The sequence below is a fragment of the Mytilus galloprovincialis genome, chromosome 4 (genome assembly GCF_965363235.1).
Source record: "Mytilus galloprovincialis chromosome 4, xbMytGall1.hap1.1, whole genome shotgun sequence".
In the NCBI taxonomy this organism is placed as follows: domain Eukaryota; kingdom Metazoa; phylum Mollusca; class Bivalvia; order Mytilida; family Mytilidae; genus Mytilus; species Mytilus galloprovincialis.
In genome coordinates this window covers 96163930-96177545 of record NC_134841.1, presented here as the reverse complement: position 1 = coordinate 96177545, position 13616 = coordinate 96163930, and the positions used below count along the sequence as shown (strand labels likewise).

The following is a 13616-nucleotide window of genomic DNA, read 5'->3' as shown; positions in this document are numbered from 1 at the left end:
TTGACTGTCATACTTTCAAAATTCTATTTTTTTTCTGGAAGAGAACGATTTTAATGACTTCAGAAGAGCAGTGGATGATTGTAATAGTACATTACAATGCAAATATCTGGAAATGTATGTATACATCAAGGTTTTTAAAACACAATCATGTATTCTGCCACTGTATACAGAAACACACCAACCCTTTTACAACTTATACACTTCTAATTATGAAGTATGAAAATACCAGAAAATAATCAGCCAATATATCTTTATCAGACTACATTAAAAGGTATGTAAACATCATTTTGTAGTTTATGGACCTATGGACACAGATTTATTGTATACCTATACATTTTCCACATACAAATCTTAAGAATATTCCCCCCTCAACCGGGCTTAAATTTATTTGTAGGGTTTGTTTTCAGAACATTTACAAATCCACCTCACCCTTCACACTTACAGGTTTGCTGATACTAACTCGGTATTTGTCTTACAAAATGGAAGTCGTTTCATAAAAATCACCAATATGAACAATGTTAGTCGAAAAATAAGTGATATATGATGGTATCTATCAAATTCTGACTAGTCTTGGATAATTTTAGAAAACATAGAGCGTGTTTTTATCTATAAATTTACTGTTTGCAAAAGTATGAATTATTCGAAATACTATATAGGCCTGGTACGTTTGATTTCTACGTTGTCATTGAAAGACCTTTCATATATAGCTTTGTGGTATAGGTTATGCTTAGTGTTTAGACACATGACACCACATATTATTATTTTATCTTGACATGTTTGTTCAGAATTTTGTAGATTGTTCAAGACCGCATGTTTACTTTTGATTTGCTAACATATAAATGTTTACAAAATTTTGAATTTTTTGAAATACTAAGGCTTTTCTACCCCAGGCATAGATTACCTTAGCTGTATTTGGAAACACTTGAGTTTTGGATATCTATGCTCTTCAACTTCGTACTTTATTTATTTAAAACTTTTTTTTGATTCGAGCGTCACTGATGAGTCTTTTGCAGACGAAACGCGCGTCTGGCGTGTATATAAAATTTAGTCCTGGTATCTATGATGAGTTTATGTACCCTTTTATTATACAAAATAAAGTAATTCGGTTAAATATTTTTTGTTTTGGAATAATTAATGGTTAGTGTTTTGCATTGTTTTTGTATTGTCATGATTTATGACGTAACAATTGTTCTATTTTGCTTTTCCTTTTGTACTTTTGAAAAGATATGTAGTAATTCTTTAAGTCAGTTCAATGATTTGGGTCTGTAAAAAACACGTTTTATATAATAAGGAGATATGATATGTTTGTCAATGAGACAACTAACCACCAGAGACTAAATTTTAAAGTACTTCAATTTCGCTGCATTTAAAATCATGGATTTTAGTTTTATCGATTCTTGCCGAAACTCTTAATATATCAACTAAGTTGCCAAGTAAGATTACGTGCATTCCCCTTGAAACATTTAATTTTTCCCTGAGTATCTTTAAACCATTGCAAGGATTATCGAAAATAACTCAAATATGACGTGAAGCATCCAAGTATCAAAACATTACCCAAAAGACGCTTATTATTAAATAAAAACAACCAATAAGTTTAAAGGCTCTATATATTTTTTATGGTCTTTAAATACTCATAGGGTGAAAAGGGTACTCGTATAGGTTGAGTGTCACGCTGTCTGCATGTTTAAAAATCATTGCAGCAAATCATTTAGGGCTTCGTGGTTAATCTGTTGCTATTAGTAATGACCAACCTTTATCCCTGCGGTCCTAATTGTCTCTTGCAGAACTGTTTGTATTAATTGTTAATAGTTTCGGCTCGTCCTGAATATGTATGAAATAGTTGTCACTAGACGTTTAGCAAGGAAAAGCCAATCTACCAATGGTCATTTAATAATATTTTTAGTGTTTCCCCCTTAATAACTCTGTCAAGTTAGATTTTGCGTGTTGGTAACATCAGCGTTGTAATCAAATACATTTTTGCGACTGTCATATAAGTGAGAGGTTTAGCGCTATAAATTCAGGTTCAATTTACCATTTTTTACATTTAAAAATGCCTGTACTAAGTCAGGAATATGACAGTTGTTGTCCATTCGTTTGATGTGTTTTATCCTTTGATTTAGCCATTTGATTAGGGACTTTCCGTTTTGAATTTTCATCGGAGTTCAGTATTCTTGTGATTTTAGTTTTTAATTATTGTTGATGTATGTCGACGGACGTAAACCCATCTCAATTATCCAACTTTCATAGAATTATTGTAAAACTCTACATAATAACAGTTCTATTATATAGCTGATTATGTTGATTAGTATAATATTGGTTTCTTTGTTCAATATTTCACAAGTTCAGAGACATTAACATGTTTAATCCTATGATTTTAAGATCAAAGCATTGACCCGACAAACCATAGCCTTAGTCCAGAACCTAAACGGTAATTTTACATATAAAATAGTGGAGCAACTCGACTTAAACCCAATACAAACTTCCTTTAACATATCAAGTAGCAATTACTTTTCAGAACCAAAACGGCCATTTACATAGAAAATGGTGGAGCAACTCGACATAAACCCAATAGCAACCACCTTAAACATATCAAGTTGCAATTTCTTTTCCCAGTTTTGCCCTATTTCAGAAATTAATAAGCATTACAGAATCTAACCAAATAGAAATATTATGAAGTCTCTAATAAAAGAGAAAGATACAAAAGGGATATTCATAATTAAAGAAATAATAATTGATTCCACATACCTCCTAAGCGGACGAATTGTTTCATAACAAAATGTTTTGTGTTTTTGGATGTAGGGTAAAACTTCGAATGTGTCTAAAAGTCCAAAAGAATTCCAAGATGAAAGTGTCGGTCTGTAAATAGTCGCCATTTTTGTCACGTTATGATAATGACTGTGGCTTCAACATGATAGTACAAATCTAAAACTTCAAAAACAAGTATTTCGTGATAATTAGTACCACGATAGAATGTCACAAAAAAACTAAATTGACCGCTATAATTAGTTCACCCAATTTTGTAGATAAGTGGAAGACTTTAAAGACCTTCAGATTCTACTGGGAATATTTGAACGTCCCTATGACTTGCATTGTTCAAAACCTTTTCATATAATCATAAATGAAAAAAAAAATTCTTGTTTGTTCTTATAACTATCATTATGAAAATAAAACAAGAATCAAATCTGAAATGAATTATAAACTATTATTATATATATAATCGCAAAGAAATATCTTGAAAAAAATACTGGCGAAATTAAATATTGCCAAATAATCAACGGTAGTGATTCAAAATGCAGAATTTCTAACGATATTAACGAGAACAAATGATTGTCTATTTTTATGAAATCCATATTGCTAAAGTAAAAAGGGAAAGCATACAATGATTGTTTTTCCGAAGAAAACATATACTAGTCAATCGTATAATTAACAGCTGTTTGTGTCCCCCGCTTCTGTTTTGACCAAGTCGTACCTAAGCAACATCTGCTTGTCTAATATACAGCCGGTTGTCATGCAGGTCTATCTTGAACACATTTGAAGCAAATAAATAAACAAAAAATTAAATCCAGTCAGAATAAATAAAAGTAAAACGCCTTATGTTTACTCAGAGTGTATTTTTTCATAGTTTGTTTTGTTGTTAATGAAGTACTCCAAACGGATTATTTATAAATTTTAAAATCTAAAACACACCTTAACTTTGGTTAAATCTTTTTAATTGAGAAAGTCTTGACATTTTTATAAAATGGTTTATGATTTACTCCTACTTATTGACAAATAATGAGAAAATCAATCCAAAATTAGATGCCGCGACATATTCAAAAATCTATGATACTTCATTAGTTCCTAACCATGAAGATATATTATGAGGTAACTCCATAATAATGATTGAAAGTCATAAATTTTTCAAATTTGTTTTAAGTGGTTTAATTTTTTAGGAACAATATTGAAAAACGACATTGTTTGACAATTTTAGATCTTAATATAACCAGGAAGAATTTACACTACACTTCTACACAATGTTTTCAAACAAACGTTTTTCTTTTTTTTTGAAATGGTCGTTTGAAAAATCTGATTGCTTTATTTGCTTCAACTCACATAAAGCCTTTTCTCTAATGAGAAAGGTAACTATGGTAGATATACTTCCTTGGGTTGTGAAGAGTTGATTTAAGGTTTACATTTTTCTCCTTTGGCAATGACGTTTATCGACAGATTACAATCATGTATTCCCATGGGAGCCAATTGTGACCCTTTAATAGCAGATTGGTTTTTATACTGTTATAAACTGAGTGTATGACCAAACGATTTATGAATTTAGACATGCAAACTCCATAAAGTCCTGTCTAAATTCCATTTAATTGATAATTCCAACAATTCTTATCGTTATATTGCCTCTATTTTTTCGTTAATTAAAAGAGTTTACTAAAAAGGGAACTTACTTTAACAGATCAACTATTAACAACAACTGTTCTTTCCTAGATTTTGATATTACAGTTTTACATCAGAAAACTCTACTAAAAGAATTACGACACAACGGATGAGTTTTCTTTTCCTATTGTTGATGGTCCTTTAAAAAGATAACAAGGGTAACATCACAAAAATACTGAACTCCGAGGAAAATTCAAAACGGAAAGTTCCTAATCAAATCGCAAAATCAAAAGCTCAAACACATCAAACGAATAAATAACAACTGTCATATTCCTGACTTGGTACAGGCATTTTCCTATGTAGCTAGCTAAACCTTTCACTTGCATGACAGTCGAATCAAATTCCATTATATTAACAACGATGCGGTCTTTACTGGGTATTTATTCCACATCAAATAACTTGACTTATGATTCCACTTTCTCTACTTTAAATCTTGAATTAGAGTGCGCTGAAAAACGTTGCACGATTAACTTGGGAAACGGTATCAAATCGTGATGACGATAGGAAGGAAAATGAACTCAGGAACCGTGGAAACGCAGCTTGAGTTGCCGACTCATTAATTAGATATAGGAAGATGTGGTGTGAGTGCAAATGAGACAACTCTCCATCATTAAGTCCGTTTTCAGAGACAAAAAGGCTGTGCTTGGAAACGTCTATCATCTCTTCTCGACAATTATGTTGTTGTTCCTTCGAACAAAGCTTCGAATAATAGTGTCTTTATATCTAAATCGTACTACTACGAGTGTCTTTTAAAACAATAAGAATACTTGACCACTCATGTAATCTCAGGTGTCAGTATTCACCTCAGAAACTTACAAAACCTTTAAATAGACTTATTAAGAAGGGATATAATTACGATACTGTTGTCAAGTCATTAAAGATTGCATATTTTGGCGTTAATATTGAGTCACTGATAAGGTCTTTGCATCGAAACACATTATTTTTTTAAAAACAGTTGTTGGCATGACACGGGTTATGTTCTTCTCATATATGTTATGATGGTATGATACTAAACCCCTAACGGGAAGGATTGTGCCTGATGTTCATATGATGAAATCATAATCTTTCAGTCAGTTTAATTGAAGTCTGGAGCTGGCATGTCAGTTAACTGCTAGTAGTCTGTTGTTATTTATGTATTATTGTCATTTTGTTTATTTTCTTTGGTTACATCTTCTGACATCAGACTCGGATTTCTCTTGAACTGAATTTTAATGTGCGTATTGTTATGCGTTTACTTTACTACATTGGTTAGAGGTATAGGGGGAGGGTTGAGATCTCACAAACATGTTTAACCCCGCCGCATTTTTGCGCCTGTCCCAAGTCAGGAGCCTCTGGCCTTTGTTAGTCTTGTATTATTTTAATTTTAGTTTCTTGTGTACAATTTGGAAATTAGTATGGCGTTCATTATCACTGGACTAGTATATATTTGTTTAGGGGCCAGCTGAGGGACGCCTCCGGGTGCGGGAGTTTCTCGCTACATTGAAGACCTGTTGGTGACCCTCTGCTGTTGTTTTTTATTTGGTCGGGTTGTTGTCTCTTTGACACATTCCCCATTTCCATTCTCAATTTTATCACATACAAAAACGTATCTTTTGACAAGGATGCTATTTTGGCGAATTATAAGTCCTTTACGGACTCAATGAATATAACATTGAACAGTAAATCGTAGGACTTACCTTGCTTGTATTGGATATATAAGCTTCACGAAATTCCGTACAAGCAATGGTACATTGCCGTCTCATCAGTATGTTAGACTAAACAAATATCCTTTACATTGAGAACGATTCTGTCCGCAGTGGAAGAGGGTCTTCAGAACTACTCTGAAACTGTTTACTCGCGTAGTGGTATTAACATATGTGGATTCTAAAAACTATACAGAACTTCTGGAACTTCTTGATAATTTTAAGTCTTGATCGTTCGCTAAAACTAGTTGTATTAAAACTTATGTTTTTTAATCTTGTATACCACATGAAATTGAAAAATCGTCGAAAAGAAATATTCCACAAAACTTTTCAACATGAAAATGGTAACATACGCTATACATTTATTACTTTGGGATACCGAACGACATATTTTGTAACAAGTGAACAAAAAGGCATAACAAGCTACGCAGAGGAGTAAGTGATCAGTAGGATGGAGTTTCTCATTTACAACATATTTGTTGAATTTGGAGGTAAACCTTTTCAACAAATTGTCGGTATTCCGATGGTAACGGACTATTCGCCTCTACTTTTCGACCCATTCTTATTTTTATATGAGTTGGAGTTCCTTCAGACACTTGTCAATAACCAGAGGATCACAGAAGTCAGATCATTTAATTTTACATTCAGTTATATTGATGATGTCTGTCTTCTAACAATCCAAACTTTTCTAAATGGGTTCCATTAATATATTCTCCAGAACTAGACATTTAAGAAACAACAGACACGACTTCCTCTGGCCCTTTTTTAGATAAAGATCTCGAATTTGACATAAGCTTTCATTTCAGTACTATAATCTATTCAAGAGCTTGCAGCTGCTCCTCAGACTATTATAACGTCACTAATGTCTGAGCAGACAGTTGATAAATAAAGGCAACAGTACTATACTGGTGTTTAAAAGTCAAACATCGATTGAGAAAATACAAATCCGGGTTACAAACCAAAACCGAGGGAAACACATCAAATACAAGAGAAATGGTGTTGATTTATATATCATAATTACTTTTATTTTCTGAATAACGTTATTGTATTTGTATTGTTTATTTGTGTATTTCTCTGTCCTGATTGTTCTTGTATTTATTTGTACTGTATTCCTGTCATTTAATGATTTCATTTTAGTGTTACATTTAACATTGCAATAGAAGCGCGAGGTTCGGCTTGGCACAAAACCAGGTTCAACCCACCATTTGGTTCTTAAAATGTCCTGTACCAAGTAAGGAAAATATCAATTGTTATCTTATAGTTTGTTTCTGTGTGTGTCACATTGTTATCTTATAGTTCGTTTCTGTGTGTGTTCCATTGTCGTTTTAGTTTCTGTGTGTGTTACATTGTCGTTTTGGTTTCTGTGTGTGTTACATTGTCGTTTTGGTTTCTGTGTGTGTAACATTGTCGTTTTGGTTTCTGTGTGTGTAACATTGTCGTTTTGGTTTCTGTGTGTGTTACATTGTCGTTTTGGTTTCTGTGTGTGTTACATTGTCGTTTTGGTTTCTGTGTGTGTTACATTGTCGTTTGATTTCTCTGTGTGTTACATTGTCGTTTGGTTTTTCTCTTATAGGTAAGGTGTTTCCCTCGATTTTAGTTTGTAACCCGGATTTGTTTTCTCTCTATCGGTTTATGACTTTTGAACAGCGGTATACTACTGTTGCATTTATTTATTGTATACTTTCATTCGTCTTTGTAAATTATTGCTTTTATTTTTTACTTTTTTTTGGCAATATCCATTTGACGTGGATCGATACTTGAACATCCCGTCATTGTGTTATTGCAATTTGGTAATTTTTGTATTTTTGTCTTTCTTGCTAATTTTACTATTTCTACATGAAAACGTCCTATGTCCATTTATGTTTTTTTTTTTTCAATAAATCAGATGCCGTGAAATGGTCATGAAAACCAAATTTAAGGGACAAATCAGCTCATTTGAGACGAATGTCACCCCACATAAAATTACTTTTTTTTAAAACTTAGATAAATCTACATATTAGTTTTCAAACTATCGACTTACCGTTGCTTAAGCTTGACAAGCGAAAGCAATCTATTTACAGATAATAGTTAAAAATTTAAATATACAAATAAAACGATTTAGTTTGGTATCTTTTTTCCCCGTTTAAATATTATTCTTCTATCTCATCTTTGGAAAGACGATAGATTTAAAAGCATTTTATAATATTCAAGAGATTTATTTTAAGGAACAAGCAGGAACGGAAAACCGGAAGCTAATATAGCGTAGTCTTGCATTCAAAAGAGGGAACCATATATATCATGTGATAAATTAAGAATGTGTAGTTTAAGTAAATCTCATAATGTGAAACAAATAAAAATTTATGTAACATACTGACTATGTTTGAAGTCCATATTAGACATTTCAAAGGTATGTAAAATTGAAACAAATTGTACACATATGAACCACTTCATTTTAGTCTCATGTAAATATGCTTCCCTAGATTTTGTTTAAATAGGATATATATTTACATTTTCACATAATACTTGAAGTGATATTACCAAGTGAGATATACGCAAGTTCATTTAATATCAAATATAGAAACGTAGATAAATAAATTTTCTATGTACGATTATTTTTGTTACGACAATAAAGAAGTTACAAAAATAATTTAAAGCAATTAAGAACAAACAAAAGTGCATACGCAAGTTGTTATAGTCTTTGTTAAGACCAGGAATTCTATAGTGTACTTAAAGTGCTTGGATTAACGTTCAAATTGAAATGTTGTCAATAAGAAAAATCTAATATATGAATCTTGTGTGATGACACTGTTTTTATATATCATAATAATAACTTTGAATATGAAATACGACTCTTAATTGAAGTGAATTTGCCATGTTCGTCCGAAATGAAACTTGTCTCCTCTGCAAACTAAAATAGTTTAATGCACAAAGTATATTGATAGATGTCACACATTGTCTTTAAATTATATTTAGTATTATTCCGACTTTGGTGATATGTGCAATTTGCGTCTACTACAAAATATGAGGACTGGTAAAGATTGAATTTGACCTTTAATACCATTCTCGTAATGACTCATAAAAGACTGATAGTATGGCTAGTATGATGTCAAGAAAGCAAAACAATCTCTCAAGCGGGCGTTGGATTGTAAGTTTACAATGTTTACACCGATCTGTAAGGATATTGCTGTTATGCGGAAGTTACCAGAATCAAAATACTAGTGATCAACCCTCATACATTGAACTTCAATATTACTGAAACCAGCTGACATCACAATAAAACTATTCCTCTACCAAGGACATTATATACTTATAATGAACAACATGTATAAACCTAACTGAACCACACCGGTTACAATATAATTTTGAGAATGCTTTCATTATCACTGAACTAGTATACATAGTTGTTTAGGGGCCAGCTGAAGGACTCCTCCGGGTGCGGGAGTTTCTCGCTGCATTGAAGACCCATTGGTGGCTGTTGTCTGCTCTATGGTTGGTTGTTGTCTGCTCTATGGTTGGTTGTTGTCTCTTTGACACATGCCCCATTTTATCAATGAATGTCTATAAAATTATCGATAGTACATATGACCGAAGATTGGGGAACAACAAAATACACTTTGTACACAATGAACCAGTCATACAAGACTAAAACAGATATAGTTTAATTAAACACTTAGTGATAAAACGACGTTTATGCAATTATTCACGATTCTTTTCTATCTTTGTATGCTAGATTTAAACAAAAAAGAGCGTACTTCAACTGGACTAGATTTAGAATATGAAAACCGAATGAGATACATTTGATTTTTAGTTTGAGTGCAGTTAGGAAATTTAAGTAACCAAAGTCCAAAGAACATGCATGGAGTTTGTTTGATGTAGCTTTGTTATAACTCTCGAATCAACAGTATTAAGTTAAGCAAATCTCACTATTTAAAATAAAGCAAGATTTATGTCCCTTATCGTCATGCGGTATAAGAGTTAAAGGTACGGACAATTCTTTCTAGTGTCATGTAAACATGTTTTATTGGATTTTATTTAAATATGGCGTATATATTTACACTTTGACGATGTACGAAAACACATAATGTATATTAGTAATATTTGCAAAGATATATATACGAATGCACTTATTATAATATATGCACAATAGTCAAAAGTACGAAACTTATTGTAATAGAAATTCCAAAAAGTATCTAAACAAATAAGACACATGTGCATGTAAGTGTTCAAAATTGAAGTATGTCGTTGTAAAACTATAAATTGTATGTTAATTTAAGTGCTTGTCTCCGTTCAAACTCGTAATTTTCAATTTAAAATTTAATGTAAGCGTATTTTGTAAAGACGTTGTTATTTATATTATATCCTTGTTTGTGAAATCCGAATCTACATTCAATCGAAACTTCAGTTTTCGTCCAAAATGAAACGTGTCTTTACTGCACATTCGATTAACCAAATATAGATACATTATCTCAAACACATCTAGTTGGTAAATGATGATTGACAATAGATCAAATCCATTTTGCACTAACATGAGATGAGATGTCAACGTTTTGTTTAGTTGATTGTTATCTCTTTGAAATTCACTCGCAAAACGTTTATATATATTTATAAATCAATGTCATCATGATTGTGACATGACAGCAATAAAGGGTGGAGGAATTTAACTTATCACTGAAAACATAGTGTTGAGAAGGGACACATTTTGATTATTTTCACCTTCGTACCACTTCAAAATTATTACTAGGCTTCTGTTACTCATAAAGAAGTTAAACATTCACCCGATGATGATTCCAAATGGACGTGCTGTAGATAGGTGAACTTTGTTCACGTAATATATTTTATGTAGTACTTTCCAGAGACAATCTTAGTTTAAAAATGCTATAAAACCCAAAACATCTCCGAGTTAATGTACACACCAAGTCTGGAAGATTACTGATATCATCATCATATTTACATGCAGTTCCTAATATGTTATATATATTTTTAATTATTTTAGACTTAGTAACTTTTTTTTTATTGCCTTGGAGATATTATTCTCTTTATACTATTATTGTTACCTATATACCTCGTAAACATGTCTAATTGACGTTTAGTAATAAACTGTCAGTAACACTGGAAATAAGTGAAGCTGATTTTATAGGAGTTATTTCATAGGCGTTATAATTTGTTATACGAAGAATGTAACCAAAAGGTTAACAAACTCTTGGAAATGTTTATGGACGCCATATCACAGGTTGGTTAACGTAATGGAGTACACTATTATGTGTGAATAAACTCATCATTGACACCAGGATTGAAATTTTATATTTACGCCAGACGCGCGTTTCGTCTACAAAAGACTCATCAGTGACGATCGAATAGATAAATGTTAAAAATGCTAAATGAAGTACGAAATTGAAGAGCATTGAGGACCAACAATTCCTAAACGTTTTGCCAAATACAGCTAAGGTAATTTATTCCTGATGTAGAAAAGCCTTAGTATTTCAAAAATTCAAAGTTTTGTTAACACTTAATCTAAAAGTATGAACATATCAATGATAACTTAAGTTAACACAGAAGTGCTGACTACTAGGCTGGTGATACGCCCGGTTTTCCACGAGATTACCACAGATTTGTTCCAATTTTCGTAATCCGACCACCGTCTCCTTTTTCATCACCAAGAGACTTATCCCTTGATTCGCAATACAATTAGCAACATGACGGTTGTGTTTTCTTTTCTTTTTGGAGCACATAAGATCACCACCAGGTTTTGGTCCGGTTCATGATGCTTAGTGTAGTTTTTATATTTTGTTGTGTTGACATTTTTGTTTTTTCTTCGTGTGTCATATTTGCTATGCTGTTTTCAGAATCCCTTTGCCTTATGCGTTTTGAGTGCAGACGGTACGAGCGTCTGGCGTACGAAATTGTACACATTGTATCTTTGATGAGCTTTTACATTTATTGTCAACACCCTTTAAGAATATTCCATTATTAGAAACACATACCAAATCGCTAACAGTGATCATCATTTATATCAATAAGAATATCATGTTATGGGAAATATATTTGGCTCTTTTTGGTCTTGTGTTTTACTCAATTTCTATTCATCAGTTCTATATATTTAAGAGGAAATAATCCAGCAAATATAACTTGTGTGTTTTTCTAATCGTAGCCTGTGTCAATGTCTGTATGATTATTATGTGATAGACTTTGTTTTACCCGAGTGTGTATTTACCTTTAGATTTTTCGCAAATATGATTGTTGGAAAATTTCTGTATGTTTTTGTTTTCAATTTTAATTTTTGCACAAAATATAACTAGGTACTGTGTACCTCACACAGCTTAGTACTATATTTTTAGTCTTATATATTCTTTAGGTCTCTTTTATTTGTTTCTATGTCGTTTATTTTAAAGAAAGGGAGTTGCTTTCTCAGTTCTTATGTTATATAAGAAGGATTAACATACCTTTGCTGATAATTTAAGCCAGTCACATCCACGTCTACAGAATTTGTTTCATGTTCATTTTCTTTTTCAGGTTTAACTTTATTTGATTTGTCAGGAGACAAACCTCGTTTTGAATTGTTCTGTAATTTCAGTGCACTTGCTGGTTCTTGCTTTCTAGAATTTCCCAATGCATACTCCGTTTTAATTTGAGGTAGGTTTTTAGTTGAAACTCCTTGCTTTGCTGGTGATATTGATCTTGTTTTTTCTTCATTTTTAGTCGTTTCTTTGCTTTTTCGTTTCTCGCCAGAGGTTTCGTTCTGATTAATTAAAACGTGATTTTTAACTACTGGACGTGACGGTGGTTTAAGCTGTTGTAAACTGCTTAAAGAAATAGATTTTGATTTTTTTACGTTATTATCTCCTAGCGTTTGAATCGCTTTAACGTTTTTGTCAAATGCTGGTGACATTTGCGATCTAGTAGATTTAGTATCCTTAACAGAATTTTGTGATGAAACAACTTCATAATCAATATTTCCATTTGCATAGTATTTGAAATCAGGTGCTTCCCCGTTTAATTGTTTTTGTAATTGTGGATTTGAGGCTATCAACACTTCCGAGGTTGGAATGTCACTTGATCTTGGAGATATCAACACGTCCGACGAAGGGTTATCGCTTCCTTTTGCGTGAAAAGTAAACGTTCCTTGATAACCTGAGTTGGAATTGTTCACACTTGTGTCAATATTTTCTTCATTTACATTGTCTCCATTAAATCGACGATATTTCTCTCCGTTTTTATATAAATCTCCCGTCTCTTGATCTTTAACAATCTCCATGAATTTATTTGCGTATTTGTACAGTCAATGTGTCCATTCGTATTAGAAACGTTTATAATACTATTCGCTATTAAAAAAGAATACTCTACATCTTGTATTATTTCAAACTTATTGAAAACATGAATACAAAATATTTCTTATCAGCTTTTGCCATTTTAACCGTACTTTAGTTACTGGATATTTATTCATGTGTGCATAGTAAATGTTTTAAAGTTCTTAGTTTGTTTTAAAATAATTACGGTTGTAAAGCTTGGACTAGTTTTGAAGATCATTAAATCTAT

General features: G+C 32.1%; 1 protein-coding gene across 5 annotated transcripts in view; it reads right to left on the bottom strand.

Moving 5' to 3' along the window:
• Positions 1–13365, bottom strand: part of LOC143073502 (uncharacterized) — a 40474-nt gene extending 27109 nt beyond the window's left edge. For 2 of the 5 annotated variants that reach the window (XM_076249092.1, XM_076249094.1), the window contains exon 1: positions 12524–13365. In XM_076249092.1, the coding sequence (XP_076105207.1) occupies positions 12524–13335 (812 nt within the window). In that variant the 5' untranslated portion in view covers positions 13336–13365. Of the gene's footprint in view, positions 1–2745; positions 2889–12523 lie in introns of those variants that run through there. The other 3 variants (XM_076249091.1, XM_076249093.1, XM_076249095.1) reach the window with 2 other exon arrangements.
• Positions 13366–13616: the final 251 nt, after the last annotated feature.